The sequence below is a fragment of the Cetorhinus maximus genome, chromosome 6 (assembly GCF_964194155.1).
Source record: "Cetorhinus maximus chromosome 6, sCetMax3.hap1.1, whole genome shotgun sequence".
Lineage (NCBI taxonomy): Eukaryota > Metazoa > Chordata > Chondrichthyes > Lamniformes > Cetorhinidae > Cetorhinus > Cetorhinus maximus.
The window spans coordinates 125,562,686-125,582,426 of record NC_135884.1 but is presented as its reverse complement, the minus strand read 5'-3'; the positions used below and the strand labels follow the sequence as shown (position 1 = coordinate 125,582,426).

Genomic DNA, 19,741 nt, shown 5'->3' with positions numbered 1-19,741 from the left:
TTTCTCTTTCTTTGTACTGGAGTTGAGCAGTCAACTGTCCCTTGACCTTCAGTTGAATGCCTCCTGGGTCGTGGAGTCTTACAGTCGATGGCTGGAAGAAGTCTAATTTTAACATCACTGTGACCCATATATAGGAAGAAAAACAGAATGAGCATTATAGATGAGCCGTGAGCTTGTTCTCTCTGTAAGAAACTGAATAAACCAATGACCATCGATAACATCAGATGGGAGTTGAGAGGGAGCTGTTCAACTCCAAAGAACGAGAAAAGAGAATTAAGATCAACCAGCCAAATGCCAGAACGACTACATCCAAAACAACATCAAAGTTTACCCAGTACAACAGAGTCTACCACTTCAACTGATATAAAGACAAGATCTGGAAGAATTATAATGCCTCCAGACCACCTGAACCTGTAAACACAGGAGAATGAAGGGGTCATAGAAGTAATGCAAATATGTTGGGTAAAAAGGAATGCATTGTACGAAAATACAAAGTAGGAGCAGGAGTAGGCCATTCAGCCCCTCGTGCCTGCTCCGCCATTCAATAAGATCATAGCTGTTTGCGTTTTGAATTCCACATTCCCATCTATCCCCGATAACCTTTGATTCCCTTGCCTAACAAAAATCTATCTACCTCTACCTTAAAAATATTCAATGACCCTGCCTCCAGCACCTGCTGAGGCAGAAAGTTCCAAAGTCGCACACCGCACTGGGAGCAGCGAATGCAGTAGACAATGTGGTCTCCTCTACATTGGAGAGACCAAACGCAGACTGGGTGACTGCTTTGCGGAACACCTTTGGTCTGTCTGCAAGCATGACCCAGACCTCCCTGTCGCTTGCCATTTCAACACACCACCCTGCTCTCATGCCCACATGTCCGTCCTTGGCCTGCTGCAATGTTCCAATGAAGCTCAACGCAAACTGGAGGAACGGTACCTCATCTTCCAATTAGGCACTTTACAGCCTTCTGGACTGAATATTGAGTTCAACAACTTTAGATCTTGAACTCCCTCCTCCATCCCCACCCCCTTTCCGATCTCACCTTTTTCCAATAATTTATATATATTTTTCTTTTCCCACCTATTCCCATTATTTTTAAATGTATTTCCATCCATTGTTTTATCTCTACCTTTTAGCCTATTTTGATTCCTTCACCCCACCCCACCCCCACTAGGGCTATCTGTCCTGTTTTCTACCCTTAATTAGCACATTCCTTAGATAATATCACCACCTTCAACACCTCTTTGTCCTTTTGTCTGTGACATCTTTTGGCTATCTCCACCTATCACTGACCCTCTATCCAGCCCTACTGGTCTCACCCCCGCCCCCCCCTTAAACCAGCTTATATTTCACCTCTCTTCTATTTTTACTTAGTTCTGTTGAAGAGTCATACAGACTCGAAATGTTAACTGTGTTCCTCTCCTCAGATGCTGCCAGACCTGCTGAGTTTTTCCAGGTATTTTTATTTTTGTCCCACATTCGTTATTCAGGCTACACACAAAATTCCTTCACATTGTCAAACTGAGCTGAGCCTCAGTGTGAATGAAAATTGTCCATTGCTGCATTGCTCACACACACTGAGCTCTCCCGCCATGCCCCTCCCCTTCCCCGCCTCATGCCCCGCCCCTTCCCCGCCTCATGCCCCGCCCCTTCCCCGCCTCATGCCCCGCCTCATGCCCCTCCCCTTCCCCGCCTCATGCCCCTCCCCGCCTCATGCCCCTCCCCGCCTCATGCCCCTCCCCGCCTCATGCCCCTCCCCCTCCCCGCCACATACCCCTCCCCCTCCCCGCCTCATGTCCCTCCCCCTCCCCGCCTCATGCCCCTCCCCACGCCCCTACCTACACCCCTCCCCCTTCCCCACGACCCATGCTCCTCTCCCACCCGCCTCCTCCCAACTTCCGGCCACCTCGCGTCCTGAGAGGCGGGGTTCCGGTGGGAGTGACGCAGGCGCAGTGCCGGTTCGGAGTCCAAGTACCCAAAGGGAGGGCGATCCGGATTTTGGGCCCAGGCGGCACCATGTCATCGCGGGTTCTGCGAAAACTGCGCGGGCAGCGGATACAGGAGCCGCTCAATCACTTGCCCGGAGAGGAGGAGGAGGAGGACGAAGAGGAGGAGCGGCCGCTGGAACCCGCGCCGCGTCGAAAACAGCAGAGAAGCAAGAAAAATAAAGCGGCAGCTGGAAACCTGTTCCAGCTGGTGAGAGATTCGGGGGGGGAGGGGCATAGGGAGCTATGTGGGGGGAGAGTTGAGGGGAGAGTTGGGGATGAGGGGTGCAGGGAGAGTTAGGGGTGAGGGTGGGGACGGACGGAGGTTGGTGCGGGAGAGTTGGTGCAGGGAGAGGTGGAGGTGAGGGGTACGGGGAGGGGTACGGGTGGGGGTGAGGGGTACGGGGAGGGGTGGGGGTGAGGGGTACGGGGAGGGGTGGGGGTGAGGGGTACGGGGAGGGGTGGGGGTGAGGGGTACGGGGAGGGGTGGGGTTGAGGGATACGGGGAGGGGTGGGGGTGAGGGGTACGGGGTGGGGGTGAGGGGTACGGGGAGGGGTGGGGGTGAGGGGTACGGGGAGGGGTGGGGGTGAGGGGTACGGGGAGGGGTGGGGGTGAGGGGTACGGGGAGGGGTGGGGGTGAGGGGGAGGGGTGGGGGTGAGGGGGAGGGGTGGGGGTGAGGGGGAGGGGTGGGGGTGAGGGGTACGGGGAGGGGTGGGGGTGAGGGGGAGGGGTGGGGGTGAGGGGTACGGGGAGGGGTGGGGGTGAGGGGTACGGGGAGGGGTGAGGGGTACGGGGAGGGGTGAGGGGTACGGGGAGGGGTGAGGGGTACGGGGAGGGGTGAGGGGAGGGGTGAGGGGAGGGGTGTGGGGAGAGTTGGGGGTGGGGCATGCGGGGAGTGGTGGGGGTGAGGGTGCGGGGAGAGGTGAGGGGAGAGTTGGGGGTGAGGGGTGCGGGGAGATTTGGGTGATAGCGAGTTGGGTGGAGGCGACAGATGGGGTGGAGAGAGTGAGGCAAGGGGTGGGGAGAATAGAGTTATGATTGTGGTGGGGTGATAGGGGGCAGGATGTGACAGTTGGAGGGGAGAGGTGAGAGGGGGAGGAATTGGGAGGTGAAAGGGTGAGAGATGGAGGGAAGTGTGAGAGGGTGAGAGCGGGGGGGATGAAAAGAGGGGAGGGGGTGAGAGGGAGAGAAGGATGGTGGAGGGGATGAGAGAGAGGGGAATGGGGTGAAGGGGTGAGAGAGATGGAGGGACGTGTGTGTGTGAGAGAGGGGGAGGGAGCAGGACCCTTTGATTGGTTTGTGACTGTGGCACTAGTTTGGTTTATCTTGACATCCAAAAACCTCTTCCAGAAAGTGCCTCTGTAATTGAAAGTAGTGAGGATCAGGGTTTAGAGGTGTTTGTTTGAGGAATTATCACAAAGTGGGGGAATGTTATGACTAGAGATTGGAGTTGGGATCCTGGCACTTGTAACTTTTTACAATGCCTGGTTATGTCAAAGCACTTTGTAATAATTAATTACTACGAACATACAAATTAGGAACAGGAGTAGACCTCTCGAGCCTGCTCCGCCATTCAATGAGATCATGGCTGATCTGAATGTAACCTCAGCCACACACATTCCTGCCCACGTCCAATAACCTTTCACACTTTTGCTATCAAAAATATTCAAAGACACTGCTTCCACCACCTTTTGAGGAAGAGTGTTCCAATCCTCAGAGAGGAAAACGTTCTCCTCATCTCTGTCTTAAATGAGCGACCCCTTATGTCTAAACAGTGATCCCTAGTTCTAGTTCCTCTCATAAGAGGAAACATCCTCTCTACATCCGCCCTGTCAAGTCCCTTCAGGATCTTAAAGGTTTCAATTAAGTCACCTCTTACTCTTCTAAACTCCAGTGGATACAAGCCTAACCTATCCAGCTTTTCCTCAAAGACAACCAATAATAGTATTATTCTGGTAAACCTTCTCTGAACTGCTTACGCACGTACATCTTTCTTTAAATAAGCAAACCAGTACTGTACACAATAGTTCAGATGTGGTCTCACCAACGCCCTGTACAACTGAAGCATAACCTCCCTACTTTTGTCATCAATTCCCCTCACAATAAATGATAACATTCTATTAGCTTTCCTAATTACCTGCTGCATCTGCATACTAACCTTTGGTGATTCATGCACTAGGACACCCAGATCCCTCTGAATCTCAGAGCTTTGCAATCTGTCACCATTTAGATAATCCTCTTCTCTCTTCCTGCCAAATGAACGATTTCACATTTGCCAGATCTTTGCTCACTCACCAAACTTATCTGTCACTTTGTAGCTTCCTTACGTCCTCTTCACAATTTATTTTCCTACCTATCTTTGTGTCATCAGCAAATTTAGCAACCATTCTTTCAGTCCCTTCATCCAAGTCATTTATATAAATTGTAAAAAGTTGAGGCACCAGCACTGATTCCTGTGGCACACCACTTGTCACATCCTGCCAACCAGAAAAATTCTAATTTATGCCAACTCCCTGTTCCTGTTAGCTAGCCAATCTTCTATCCATGCCAATATGTTACCCCCTACACCATGAGCTTTTATTTTCTACAATAACCCTTGATGTGACACTTTTAAAAATTCATTCATGGGATGTGAGCGTCACTAGCTGGACCAGCATTTATTGCCCACCCTTAGTTGCTACTGAGAAGGTGGTGGTGAGCTGCTGCCTTGAACCGCTGCAGTCCATGTGGTGTACGTACACCCACAGTGCTGTTTGGAAGGGAGTTCCAGGATTTTGACCCAGTGACAGTGAAGGAACGGTGATATATTTCCAAGTCAGGATGTTGAGTGACTTGGAGGGGAACTTCCAGGTGGTGTTCCCATGTGTCTGCTGCCCTTGTCCTTCTAGATGTTAGTGGCTGTGGGTTTGGAAGGAGCCCTGGTTGATTCCTGCAGTGCACCTTGTAGATGGCACATATTGCTACTGCTGTGCAATGGTGGTGGAGGGAGTGAATGTTTGTGGATGTGGTGCCAATCAAGTGGGCTGCTTTGTCCTGGACAGTACCGAGCTTCGAGTGTTGTGGGAGCTGCCAGGCAAGTGGCGAATATTCCATCACACTTCTGACTTGTGCCTTGTAGATGGTGGACAGGCTCTGGGGAGTCAAGAGGTGAGTTGCTCGTCACAGGATTCCTAACCTCTGACCTACTCTTGTAGCCACAGTATGTATATGGCTAGTCCAGTTCAGTTTCTGGTTAATGGTAATCCCCAGGATGTTGATAGTGGGGGATTCAGTGATGATAATGCCATTGAACATCAAGGGGCGATGGTTGGAGCCTCTCTTGTTGGAGCCTCTCTTGTTGGAGCCTCTCTTGTTGGAGCCTCTCTTGTTGGAGCCTCTCTTGTTGGAGCCTCTCTTGTTGGAGCCTCTCTTGTTGGAGCCTCTCTTGTTGGAGCCTCTCTTGTTGGAGCCTCTCTTGTTGGAGCCTCTCTTGTTGGAGCCTCTCTTGTTGGAGCCTCTCTTGTTGGAGCCTCTCTTGTTGGAGCCTCTCTTGTTGGAGCCTCTCTTGTTGGAGCCTCTCTTGTTGGAGCCTCTCTTGTTGGAGCCTCTCTTGTTGGAGCCTCTCTTGTTGGAGCCTCTCTTGTTGGAGCCTCTCTTGTTGGAGCCTCTCTTGTTGGATATAGTCATTGCCTGACACTTGTGTGGCATGGATGTTACTTGCCAGTTGTCAACCCAAGCCATATATTGTCCAGGTCTTGCTGCATTTGGACATGGACTACTTCAGTATCTGAGGAGTCGCGAGTGGTGCTGAACATTATGCAATCATCAGCAAACATCCCCACTTCTGACCTTTATGATGGAAGGAAGGTCATTGATGAAGCAGCTGAAGATGGGGGGCCGAGGACTCTATTGTAAGGAACTCCTGGAAATCTAACTACAGTATATTCACCGCACATGTGACTACTTCAAAGAACTCCAGTAAATTGGTTAACCATCATTTCCCTTTTAAAAAACCATGTTGACTCTGCCTGATTGCCTTGGGTTTTTCTAAGTGTCCTGCTATAACATCTTTACTAATAGCTTCTAATATTTTCCCTATGACAGATGTTAGGCTAACTGGTCTATAATTTCCTGCTTTCTGTCTCCCTTTTTGAATAAAGGAGTTATATTTGCTATTTTCCAATCTAATGGAATCTTCCCTGAATCTAGGGAATGTTGGAAAAATAAAATCAGTGCATCAACTATCTCATAAGCCACTTAGAGTGAAGTCCATCCGGACCTGGGGATTTGTCAGCCCGCAGCCCCAACAATTTGCTCAGCACCATTTCCCTAGTGATTGTAACTTTACCAAATTCCTTCCTCCCTTCCATTTCCAGATTTACAGCTATTTCCAGGATGTTACTTCTATAGTGAAAACCGAAGCAAAATACCTGTTTAATTTATCTGCCTTCTCCCTACTTTCTATTATCAATTCTCCAGCCACGCACTCTATAGGACCAATGCTCATTTTGTTAACTCCTATTTAAATATCTATAAAAGCGCATACTATCCGTCTTTATACTTTTGATGTGTAGTTGTTAGCTCAATGCGTTAGCAATATAAGGTCTCAGAAACAGCAAATTAATGAATAATTTCTTTTGAATGAAGGGATGAATACGAACCAGAGCACTCGGAACTGCATGCTGTTCTGTGATTACTGTGGGACATTTTACGTCCACCTATGTAGAAAAACCTTGACCTAAACTTAATGCCTTTCCCAGCAAATAATTTTTGTGCCTACATTATTTTGCATTGCAGAAGTTATAATTGTGCAATCCCAAGAATCAACCCTGAATTTTCCTAACAAGTGGAGGGTCTGAGTATTTTTGTTTAATATTGTTTTCTTTTAATGCTGTACAATACAATTGAACCTACTGCTTATTTCTTCCTTTTTGACTTGGTGGAATACTCTGAAATTTTGTTTTGTTATAACTGAATAGAAATTAATTTTACTCTGCTTCTGATAATGAAACTAGGGGTTGAAAAAGTTGTCCCTGGGTTAATCCATAATTTTAGTATCGTCTATTTAAGAGTATCATTAGCAAACTCAGTGTTTATTGTGTGGATTTCAGGATTAGCGTGGCTGTTTTAAATTGTTTCATGAAATACATAAAAATGCAAGCATTGAATCCAGTGATGCTGATCAACTGATTGCTGTATATGTAGTTCTAGAACTTGGTAAAGCATTTACCATGGAAGATTGATAAATGTAAGAGACAGTGGATCTTATGGTTGTAACATATGGAGGTCAATATAGCCCTTCTGTAAGTTTTTGTATTTTTTCTATTCCTGTAGATAAGTGAACCTGATGCTGAGAATGATGAGGTGACTGAGGAATACCCTACAGAAGAACCAGATGGTATAAACCTGAGGCTCAACGACCCTTTGACTGAGGAGAATGATCAAACTAAAGCAACACAGAATGTAGAAAATGAAGAACTAGAAAAGAAAAATGAAGAATTGGGAAATGAATTTGACATATTGCAGGTAAAATTTAAACATTTCCATGTATGGGGTTTAGCAACTAATTTCAAACTTTACGTGGGTTTCATGAATTGTCCTTCATCCCTGAGCCCTTGAGGAATTGTGCTGTAAAGCTTTTGGTTTTTAACATGATTTTTAATAGAAAATACCTTAAATCTAAATAAAGTTAGTGTGTTTGTTGGACTCCTTAACAGAAAAGCTTTAGTCTCATTGCATTGTGCCAAATGTCATTACAACTGGCAGATCTCCAGTGGTGGTGTTCATATATATTTTGGAAAAAGGTTATGATTTCCTTCAAAGATGGAGCTGTGTTTAGCCTAATTTGTACCTTTAATTCACTACTTAAGCGATTCCCCATTGGGAAACAGTCTAAATAAGCAAATAAAATGCATTTCCTTAAATTCAGGTCCATTGTAATTACCTATAAAATCCACTTCAACGCTAGCTTTTTTTTGGAAAAAATAAGTATGTTTTGCACCTGTAACAAGTGTGGTGGATGTGCATGAAGTTCAAAATGTCTTACCAACCCATTTGTTTTATTGTTAAATGGATGCTACGCATGAAATATTGCTGTTTTGTATTTACATGTTTAAAATAGAGCATTAGTTTATATTTCATGGAATACTTTTCAAGAAAAGTATATTTTTTGATTTTCAGACAAATTCAAATAACAAGCCCAAACGGAAAAAAAAGAGAAAGAAAAACCGCAACAGTACTCCTGCTGATACTCAGGTGATGTTGTGAATGGTGATTAAGCAGCACTTTGCAATTCTGTTACTACACGTAACTAGTTTTCTATTTTAGTGTATCGTCAAAGCGAAGTGAGCGTAACATTTGCTTATAGTGCTAATCTATTTAGTTGCAGGTTATTTTGAACTTACAATGACCAACCTGAATGGGTCTCCTTTCTTGTTCAGTCTTAACAATAAGTAGAGTTGGCCTATAAAGTCTTACGAAATGTTTGTCCTTTTTCCAGGAAGGTGCTACTGATGACATTGATAGCATTCTACAAGAGATTGATGGATCTAATGGTTTCCATTACCAAACACAAACTGTCAGTGCAGAAGCAAGACCATTGCTGTATGTTGAACATAGGTGAGTAATAAAATCACATTTTGATCATGTAGGAGGTCTAATGTCACTTTCGATGTTTTGACAAACTGGGTGGCATCAATTTGTTGCTTTTTTATGAAGTTAAGGTTATTTAATGTGGGTATATGCTATGGCTCAGTGGTCGCACTGTCGCCTTGGAATCAGGAGGTTGTGGGTTCAAGTTCCACTCAGAAACTTGAACACAAAATCTGTGGAGTATTGCGGGAGTGTTGCGCTGTCCTTTGCATGACATTAAACTGAAACCCCATCAGCGCACACAGGTGAATTTAAAAGATCTTATGATACTAGAGGAAGAGCAGGGGAGTTCTGTCTGGCTAATATCTATCCCTCAACTAATGTCACTGTGGAAGTTTGCTGTGTGCAAATTGTCTGCTTTTTTTCTGATATTACAATGCTTCAAAAGTACTTAATTGCCTGTGAAGCACTTTGGGACACCTGAGATTGTGAACAACATTATATAAACTCAAGGCTTCCTTTTTTATTTAATATTCACTATTCTCTATCTCCTACTTAGCATAAATTAACTTTCATTTCCTGCAGGAATCTGAATCCAGAGACTGAACTAAAGAGATATTTTGGGGCCCGAGCAGTTCTTGGAGAACAAAGGTTAGCTGGTTGTGCAGGTTATGTGAACTAAAGATATATCTATTGTTGTCAACCTATTTAAATCATGATATTCAGTGATATGTTGCATTACCTGATTTCTATTTAGTGCTTAACTCAATGTTTTTGCGTAACTGGGAAAAATGTTTTCAGTTTTGATTTCTGCTCAAATTATGTTTAATTTTAAGTGCTATTTGTTGAAATGTTTTTCACTTATAAATTAAGAACTGAAGCTTTCAGAATTTACTACTTTTTCCACTTAAAATCTTTTAAATCAGGTCAAAGCAGCGGCATCGTTCGTTGCACAGGAGTACGTGGCTCACAACACCAAAGGATACTTGGCCACGGTACACTAAAACAGGTAAATATATGCTAACTACCTATACTGTTTTATCACACAAATAGCTGCATAGTGCAACAGTTCGCGCTGATTCAGCTAGGCTCTGTTTAGGCAGTGAAGAATGGTGTGAATGTCTACCCAACTACTGAAATATAAGTAGTGCAACAAAAGAAATTATGTGGTAAAACAATTCTCATTTTTGAAATACATTGTTTTAATGTTTGCTGCTGCTTCCCCTTTTCCTCCCTCCCCCCTTACTCGAAATTATGTTTTTTTTCAACTATGTACACATGATACTCCACATTATTACCAGTAGTGTCCAAACTTGGAATCAATCCAAAACTTAACTTTTGCTTTGTCGCTTATAGGGATTTCTATGCAGCTGCTAGAGACAAAGGGAGGCGCTCAGTATTTCAGCTTTGAACACAATCGTGATTATCAACAGGCCCAGTTCAAGTTCTTGGATGCAGTAGATTCTATGGACCCAAATAACATTCTGGTAGGTCATGAATAGATTATCAGACAAGCAGAAATTAAGTAAGTGGCAATCAAATTGCCTGATTTATGTAAGAAAGGAAAAAGGTTATAGCAGCGTCTAAATTGTCTTTAAAGATTTCACTATGTATCTACAGTTGTATTGCTGAGTCAGGCACAAATAGGCTAAATCTACTCATTCTTTTAGCCAGGTGCACAAGAACCTTTTGTAAAAAGGTTGTTTTACAAAGATCATGCTCTATTGGCCAAAATATCCAATTGGTATGCCCACAATTCTGCCATTATAGCAGTAGCATCTAACCAATAAGAGCTATATATTCTACCTTTGAATAAAATTGCTTAAAGTTGTAATCCCGCGCTGAAGTATACATATGGCATTGAAAGAGTTTAATATTGGTTTTCTGTTGGATACAGTCTGTGAACATTAAAATCACGAAGACCCCGGACTGACTGGTTCTCTCCCGCCCCTGTCCTCGCCCTCCCGCCTTGTTTAACACCCTGTCCAGTGGTATAACTACTCCCACCAGTGTTTTCTGACCCTTGTTATTCCTAATCTTCATCCATACTAATTCTACTTCTTGGTTTTCAGCAACATCAGAAAACAAGCAGTGAGGAAAACAATCCTTCACCAGTGCCTCTTAACTGCTTGCGGCTTTCAAAAAAAAAGTACTAAAATGAATAGGAGCTGAATCCCCTGCTAAATGTGACTTGTCGTTCGCATGTTGTGCGACACTTTAATCAACAGAAGTTGTTACTGACTATCAACATAACTGATGATTCTTTCTTCCCTGATTCTAGGCACTGCTCCGTGTGAACCCACATCACATTGACTCTCTACTGCAACTAAGTGACATCTGTCGGATGCAAGAGGATCAGGAAATGGCACGTGACTTAATTGGTGAGAGGCAGGCTGTAATTTCAAAACAGAATTGCTAATGCATTGCCATTGAAAAGAATAGTTCCACACCAGTCAGCAGTGCCTTTTCCTTTCCCCCAGCACTTATGGCCTAGCGACTAGGATAGTCCCTGCCTATTTTTATCTGGCTGCAATTCACAATTTACCTGATTGAAATTAGGATAACTTCTGTTCTTAAACATAGTTGTAAGCTTAAACTAGGATTTGAACTAATCTCCCATCAAGCAGCCACTTGATTTGATAAAGCTATTTAAATAATCTAGTTATGTCTAAATGTATTTTATTTATTTGTTCACTTGATGTGGGTGTTGCTGGCTAGGCCAGAATTTATTGGTCATCCCTAATTGCCCTTGAGAAGTGGGACCTTGTACTTCAATTTCCCACAAGGTTTATTTTGCTATAAATGTATTATCTTGCATAAACTCATGTTTCTAGGTGGTGAATTATCTGTAAATGGTGTTGATATTTTCAAGTTGTAACTGATCATTGTTGGTATATTCTAACTTGATTGAAATTACTGTTCCATCGGCAAATTTGGGTGATCAAATTATCTCTAATTTTTAATGGGCTTGTGAATTATTTGGCTGAGTTTTATAGCTCAGTGGCCATAAGTTGACTTAGGGTTGTAAAGTGTTACAACAAGCAGGCCATTCAGCCAACAAGTCTGCACTAGTGTTTTTCTTGTAAACTTCTCACTCCCCATGCTTCTTTAATGGTTCATTTTTCAAGCAACAATCTAATTTACTTTGAAAATAATTTATGGACTGCTCCAGCAACAGTTTGTCATTGAATTCCACATTTCAACCACCATCTAAAGTAGCTTCTTCTAACCTCTTTAATTCTATTTGTGATCTTAAATTTATGTCCTCTTGTTATTGTCTCATCAATTAATGGAAACAATCTCTCAATATTTACCTTATCATAATCTTGAAATCAGATTTTTCTAGCTGGCGTTAACTAAATCAATATATGGGGAAATGTCCAGCTGCACTGTTGTGTAGTTGGAAGTAAAATTGCTTTATAGAAACATAGGCAAATTTTCTATCATGTTTCTTAGAAGAGCTGGGACGGTTTATCAAATATGCCAAAGATTATATACATCAGTAAGTTATTTTTTTCTCACTTTCCTCCATTCAGAAAAAGCACTATACTGTTTTGAAAGTGCATTTCACCCAGTGTTTAGCCTGACCAATGGAAATAGCCGGTTAGATTATCGACGAGCTGAGAACAGGTTTGTACTACACTTGTTAAAGTGCTGGATTTAATCTTAGTATCAAGAGCTTTTCTTTGAATTATTAGAAGCTGTGCTTTTTCTGTATTAGTTCTTTGCAGTAGTAAACCGGCCTCTTGTTTAAATCCACACGAATATTGGCCTAAAATAAAAATACAGGTGCTGTAAATTAAGCAGGTCAGGCAGCATCTGTGGAGAGAAAAACAGTGTTAACATATCAGGTTGATGACTTCCTTCATATTAGCCTACCTTAATCCCATCCTTGTTATCTGCACCTGCCATACTAGCAACACAAGGAGATATGTTTGCTTAGAGTTGGTAACCTCACACATTAATTTTTAAGTACAAGCATCTTGTGCTGATTCAAATTGGGACTAGTATTGGGTTTAACCTAACAGCTGAGCAGGAACAGGAATAACTGCCTTGCTGAAGCGCCTGCATGTCTTGATGAGAAAACAGTGTGCTACTGAAATTGTTTACTTGTTCCTGTGCTCAGTGCTGAAGTCAACACCCAGTGTTCCCTTCATTCATATCTTCTTCTTTTGGCTTTTCCCATGTTACTTGGCGTTGCTACAATGCTGGTTGATCACCTTGATGTCAGCCATCATTTTTTTTTGGATTTGGCAGGTGGTTTTACAACTGGATGTCCTTCCTGCCTCCAAGTTTCCCCATATATCTGGGGCTGGGTACTGGAGCATGGCTGACCAGAAGTCTGTCCTGCTCTTGCCTGTCAAAGGCAAATTGAAAGGATTTACAAGTTGGCATCTGTCCCATTCATTGATATGGTGCTGTGAAATGAATGCAAACAGGGCAGAGTCATCATTGTCTAGGTCTGTTTGACAGCTTAAAAACTAGTTTTATCAAAGACAAATTTTAATTTAATTTTTGCTGTTAACTACAGGGACAAATGAAAAGCTAACTGATCTTTGTGAGCCTTCCTTGAACTATTCTTTTAATGTCACTCTTGAATTTTTTGGATAATTTATATCACTTAGTATTTGTGCACAAGGCAATTTGCAATTGTGATTGACACGAACTGAATTGGAAGAAATAGTCACTCATTTGTTATGCATGCATTTTCTTGCCGTCTTAAGTACAGCTTTATAGTTTAATTCCATTCTAGTTTATTGCATAGTCCACTTTTCCCTCCTCTTCCTCCCCCAAATGAGAGTGCTTATTTTTACTGCTTAACTAATTTATTTTATCTGATGCAGATTCTCTCCCCTTTGTACTTGCACAGGTCATTCTTCCTTGCACTCTACAAGCATATGATATTTCTAGAGAAAAGAGGCTGTCCACGCACAGCACTGGAGTTCTGTAAGCTTATCCGCAGGTAAGAATCAGAAATCACCAGTTAACACACATTCCACTGATATAGCTTTGTCACCTTATTGAGCCTGAAGTGTTCTTTGAGGGAAAGATGCACTAAATTAAATTCAACAACTGAGCAGAAACAAATACCTTTAAAATTACTAGCCAGTCCCAAATTAAATTTACAGTGAAAATGTACATGCCTAATCCACAAGCCTCAACATTTCATTGCTGCAAAATTAAAAAAAGCTTATCGTAAGGAATGTCTTCAGGAGGAAGTTGAAAGTTTGAAGTGCAGTGAAGTTTAAATATCAGTTACTCTGATGTTGTCCATTTCAAGTGATTAAAAATATATATTTAAGAAACAACGTGAAATAAAATTCTGCCACAGTTCCTAAACAGATAAGTATGTCAAACATAAATCATTGTGTTACGATCCCCATAGAGAGCGATAACTTTTTGAAAGAAATTTGAACTACTAGTTAACAGCTGAAAAAATGACACGTCAAGATTTCAGGTTTTAAGTTTACTGCAGCAAATGACTAAAAACACTTATCTAAATAGTATCTTTGTAGGCAACTTTAAACCACAGAACAATACCCTCCTTATTCTTAGCCCAACGAAAAAACACATTTTACAGGTATACTGTACACTATCCTTTACGTAGACATTCAATTTTTCCACAATCAATTTAGTGATTCTTAGCTCCCGAAGGTTTATTCCTGTTCTTTTCTTTTCTCAGCCTAGTAACTTACATACTTAGAACTGTCTTTCACAATAAGGTTTTCTTTCCCAAAGACACTCTCTCTAGCCCAAACTGGGTGATTTTTTGCACCTCGTTTTAACTCCCCATGAATTTGGTCTTTTCAATTCGAGTCCAAGCTTCCACCTGCATTTCTGCTCGGCAAGCCATGAACAATTTCTTGGCATCCAACTGCTCCCCCTTTCCCAGATCCAGGCAGACTCCAAACACTGACAATGATGTTCATTGATATTCTAGGAAAGCCTGTAACCTGATCTTAACAATGACTTGCTCTGCACCCTTCCCCATGGCAATGTGAATCGCATTGGCCTTATATCTGGGTAGAAATGCTATTGAGCTATCCTTGATAGCCAACTCTCTTTCATCTTTGAACTAAATGGATGGTTTAAAGGACAACTTTTTACAACCAGACATTCTAAACCCTCTTCTGGGACTTAGGAAACTCTGTCTGCACTGTTAACACACAGGCTGCTGCCATTGTCTCCAAGAATAAATACCTTGCACTTTCTTCCCAGTAAAACAGCCTAAGCCTTCATTTGATGTCTAACAAGCAAACCACTCAAACCACTTTCTGTGAGGCAGACTTCAGAACATGTCACATGACACCTTTCATTTTACCTTAGAGACAGTCACAAAACATAACAATGTTATAAACTTCATAATTGTAACAATTGTCATGATAAGCTGCCTATTCTAATCATAAAGCCGCTGAACAGGATCATTGCAGATTTTCTTGCTCTTAACTCCAAAAATATGAACAATCTGGTGAACTGAGGGTGCTCCTATCCCCCATTTTCTCCTAGTTCTGAATGGTATTTACTGCTACTTTTCCTGAGCAGATTTTGAGCCTTCTGCGGCCAAAATGGAGGTGAAAGAACTATTTCCAATCCAAAAGCAGTCCTGCAATCAGAAACCCATTGACAAACCTTTATGTAATTTCACAGTTATTGGAAATGGAATGGAAAGAGTGATTGAACTTGTGTCCCTTCACCTTGATACCTGCTTTTAATAGAATATTAAGAATTAAATATAATGTTATCATTTGGTAACATGTGGTAAATGCGGCTCACTCTTAAGTTTTAAGAATAAATTGGATAGATACATGGATGGGAGAGGTCTGGAGGGTTATGGACTGGGTGCAGGTCAATGGGACTAGCAGAATAATATTTCGGCACAGACTAGAAGGGCCGAATGGCCTGTTTTTCTGTGCTGTAGTGTTCTGTGGTTCTATTTCTTTTGATTAAGGTCTTTAGCAATAGAAGTTGATGAAATGAGTTTTGCAACCATCAGAAAGGGAAAAAAATTCCGTACTCAGTTTTAAAGAACCCATCTCCTTAAGCCTACTTCAAAAAATGAATATTAAATTCAATTTATGATTACTGTTAAGGAGGTCTTCAATTGCTCTATTCTATGGTACCTAAATATGTTTCATACAAACGAAGATGCAGACCAGGACAATATTCAGGCTTGGGCTGATACATGGCAAATAACATTCGTGCCACAAGTAACACAAGTGCCAGACAATGACAGTCTTCAACAAGAGGGAATCAAACCATATCCCATTGACATTCAATGGCATTACCATTTCTGAATCCCTCACTACCAACATCCTGTGGGTTACCATTGACCAAAAACTGAACTGGACCAGCCATATAAAAATTGTGACTGCAAGAGCAAGTCAGAGGCTGGGAATTCTGCAGCAAGTAACTTGCTTCCTGACTCCCCAAAGCCTGTCCACCATCCACAAGGCACAAGTTAGGAGTGTGATGGAATATTCTCTACATGGATGAGTGCAGCTTCAACAACACTCTAGAAGCTCAACACCATCCAGAACAAAGCAGCCTGCTTGATTGGCACTGCTGCTGCCATCTTAAACATTCACTCTCTCCGCCACTGACTCAAGGTAGCAACAGTGTGTACCATCTACCAAATGCACTGCAGCGGCTCACCAAGACGCCATTGACAGCACCCTCCCAATCATCTGACCTCTACCACCTAGGACAAGGGCAGCAGAGGCGTGGGAGCACTACATGCAATTTCTCTCCAAACCACACACCATCCTGACTTGGAACTATATCGCCATTCCTTCACTGTCACTGGATTAAAATCCTGGAACTCCCTTCCTAAACAGCACAGAGTGTACCTACACCACATGGACTGCAACGGTTCAAGAAGGCAGCGCGCCACCACCTTCTCAAAGGGCAATTAGGGATGGGCAACAAATGCTGGCCTAGCCAGCTATGCCCACATCCTGTGAATAAATAAAATAAAGATGGGAAGATAAATTTACTTTTTAAAATAGACTTTTTCTATCTAGACCAGTCTGACACTAAGTCAGCTAATGAGGCATTGGGAAATAGGAATTATTATGCATTAATTGAAAATGATACATTAGGAAATGAGGCTTAATAAATATTACTCTAATTCTGGCACAGTCTAATTCATAATGTCTGTATCTGTAGCCTGGACCCTGAGACAGATCCACTATGTGCTTTGTTGATCATTGATTTTCTGGCATTGCGAGCCCGAGAATATGGTTTCCTGACAAGACTCCATGAGGAATGGGAGGTGAGAGCATGTCCATGGTTGGTTTGCTTGTCAATTTTGATGTTATATTGAATTTTAAAAATGACAAAACTAATGTTTTGGTCTCTAATGTTTATTTCACCCCAAACCCCAATCCTGATAGTGTTGACTGGGTTGAAGTACAATTCTATGGGTGTTGATTAACCTGCATTTGTTTTCCCAAATGTGAGCACCGCAATGTATTTTACTGTTTGGGACATTATATCCATGTTTGATTCTGTCATCACCCAATAGGATTTACTCATTGGAGTCAGGATTGGGAAAACTTCTTTCTTTTATTCATTCATGGGATGTGGGCGTCTATGGCTAGGCCAGCATCTATTGCCCATCCCTAATTGCCCTTGTTCAGGGGGCATTTAAGAGTCAACCACATTGCTGTGGATCTGGGGTCACATGTAGGCCAGACCAGGTAAGAACGGCAGATTCCTTCCCTCAAGGACATTAGTGAACCAGATGGGTTTTTATGACAATCGGCAATGGCTTTACGGTCATCATCAGACTTTTAATGTCATTTTTTTTATTGAATTCAAATTTCACCATCTGCCATAGCGGGATTCAAACCTGGGTCCCTAGAGCATTACTCTGGGTCTCTGGAATACTAGTCCAGTGAAAATACCACTATGCCATCACCTCCCCTTATGGCTAACCTTTTTACTTCTCAATCCTTCATCCCATTCCTAGCTCAGGAGAGAGAGGCTTTGTGAAGATCTTTGGGAAACATGGTACTAAGCAGATTAAGGTCTATGCTTGAACTTTAGTTTTGCATTGACTACCATAGCATCCTGAATGCAACTTCGAAACTGAAAGAAGCTGGTAAAATCTCATTTTGTTGTTGATTTTGCTTGCAACATGTATTGTAATGTTTTGTATTGGCGAATAGAAACTGAAAGCTCTACATCTTGTTCTGTGTGTGTGGGTCTCTGCTGGTCAATATATGCAGTAGCTGAGCCATTAGAGGACTTGAACATATGGTCCATTGTCTTCCTTAAAGTTGAGTGCAAGTGAATACAGGAAAAATAAAATTCAATTTTATCCTGGTTTAATGCTGTGAAAAAATGAAAATGTGAATAATTTCTCCTTTAATATGTGAATATATGAAATCAATTTTATTATAATGTGATACCCAGCAAGCTAATTTGTCACAAAAGGGAAAAATATCTTTCAAAACAAGCTATAACAATATTGAATTGTAGCTGATTTCATGCTATTGAGTATTTGTATCATGTTTGGTCTTAGCTTTATCAGTAATATCTTATGCATTTCTGTTGTCTCTCAGTTCCATTTGAATCTGTCTCAGCTCCCTAATTTTGCATTCTCCGTTCCACTGGCTTATTACCATCTTAGTCAACGAGAAGATCTGTCAGATACTGAGCGTACTCAAAAGCAGGAGCGAGCCAAGCATCTGATACAAAATGCTCTCATTGTATTTCCAGGTGGTAAGTTGGCAAGTGTTGACCTTGTACTTCAGCTGAGAATTTCCATGGCTATGTATTAAAGATGTTCTCTTCAGAACATGTTCAGTGTCAATGCTCTCTGTCATCATTTTTATAAATTTGCAGTTACGCAACTAATGCGAAAATAAGGCATGTATTGACGATTAAAACACTTACATTAAGGAGGGTAGTTTGTTTCTTGTTTAAAATTCTGTTAAATAATTATCTTATAAGTGGTCATTATACAAAAAGCAAAAAGCGGATACGTGACAAAGTACACTTGTAATTCAGGTCAGTTTCAAAATTGGCCCTTTAAGTGGTGAGCGGAAAAATTTGCACTGGACATATATAAAACTATGCACTTGCATCAGCATGAGAACATATCCATAACTGAGAAATTATTTTACCTGATGCTTATCGCTAACATTGTATGGTTTGATATAAGGGAACATGCTGTTTCTTGTTTTATATTGATCGTACTTAAACCTTTTTAAAAAGGAATTATTTTGAAACTTGAGCTCTGCAGTTCCAGATAGTTCTTTGTGATTTTTTTTTGGGGGGGTGAATAAAAATTTTTCTACTGTTGTACAATGGAATATTCTCTCCTGTATCAGTATAGATAGTGTGCTTCATTTGATGGAGGTATGTGGAGGGAATGCTTCTCTCTATTTCTCTCTGCCTGAGTGAGAAAGCTGCTGGAGACCAATCCCTGGGACTTTGTAATGTTCTTAAGCACCTTAAGAAACCTGAGGTGATTAAAGCGCAACATTTTTTCAATGCTTGTGGTGAAAGTATCTCGTCTCTGTTCAGCAGTGTGGCAAGAAATCACGATTGAAATTGCAGGCACAAATATAGTCTGGAAAAGTGCATGTTAGAACTGCAGTGCATTACATTACTGAATCACCCTTGTGTGCCTTAGTCTGAGATAGACAGCTGCTCAATAGTGTTGCAGGGTTAGCAGGCTTTGTTGGCTGTTGCACACTGTAACCAGAGGACTAATGAGAGATGACAAAATTAAGAAGATGCAAACTGACCAGGTGAGAACTTAAAATTTGTTGAGGTGATCTCACACCCCATTGATACTGTAAGGTTTCTGTTGGTGCAAATCTAAAATATATCTATCGATGCAAAATATGTATTATAATTGGCTTATTCTAAATTTGGTGTTTTGAGTGCTAATTTAGCATGTGATAATCTGGCTCGTTTTGCAGGGAAGGTCTAGTTCATGTTTGTCTCGATCATACAATGTTTGCATCTACAAATTGCCTGGGTTATAAATGGAGGGAACTGGGTGAAAGCACAGACTTTGTCATTTGATCAGTGCTGAATGGACCTTTGTTCTCTAATAGGATTAGAACTACTGATGGCTTTGGAAAATGATTGGAAGTACTTATGGTAACAGATTAAGAAAGGCATACAGCTTTGTATATGAAAACAGAGCAATGAGTACCTTTTCAATTA

General features: G+C 41.8%; 1 protein-coding gene across 1 annotated transcript in view; it reads left to right on the top strand.

Moving 5' to 3' along the window:
* The first annotated feature begins 1,914 nt into the window (after positions 1-1,914).
* tcf25 (TCF25 ribosome quality control complex subunit) overlaps positions 1,915-19,741 on the top strand; it is a 35,176-nt gene continuing 17,349 nt past the window's right edge. The window contains exons 1-12 of the mRNA XM_078544445.1: positions 1,915-2,196; positions 7,301-7,492; positions 8,147-8,221; positions 8,466-8,584; positions 9,143-9,208; positions 9,484-9,566; positions 9,914-10,044; positions 10,839-10,938; positions 12,094-12,187; positions 13,428-13,520; positions 16,724-16,829; positions 18,124-18,283. Coding sequence (XP_078400571.1) covers positions 2,017-2,196; positions 7,301-7,492; positions 8,147-8,221; positions 8,466-8,584; positions 9,143-9,208; positions 9,484-9,566; positions 9,914-10,044; positions 10,839-10,938; positions 12,094-12,187; positions 13,428-13,520; positions 16,724-16,829; positions 18,124-18,283 — 1,399 coding nt within the window. The 5' untranslated portion in view covers positions 1,915-2,016. The remainder of the gene's footprint in view (positions 2,197-7,300; positions 7,493-8,146; positions 8,222-8,465; positions 8,585-9,142; positions 9,209-9,483; positions 9,567-9,913; positions 10,045-10,838; positions 10,939-12,093; positions 12,188-13,427; positions 13,521-16,723; positions 16,830-18,123; positions 18,284-19,741) is intronic.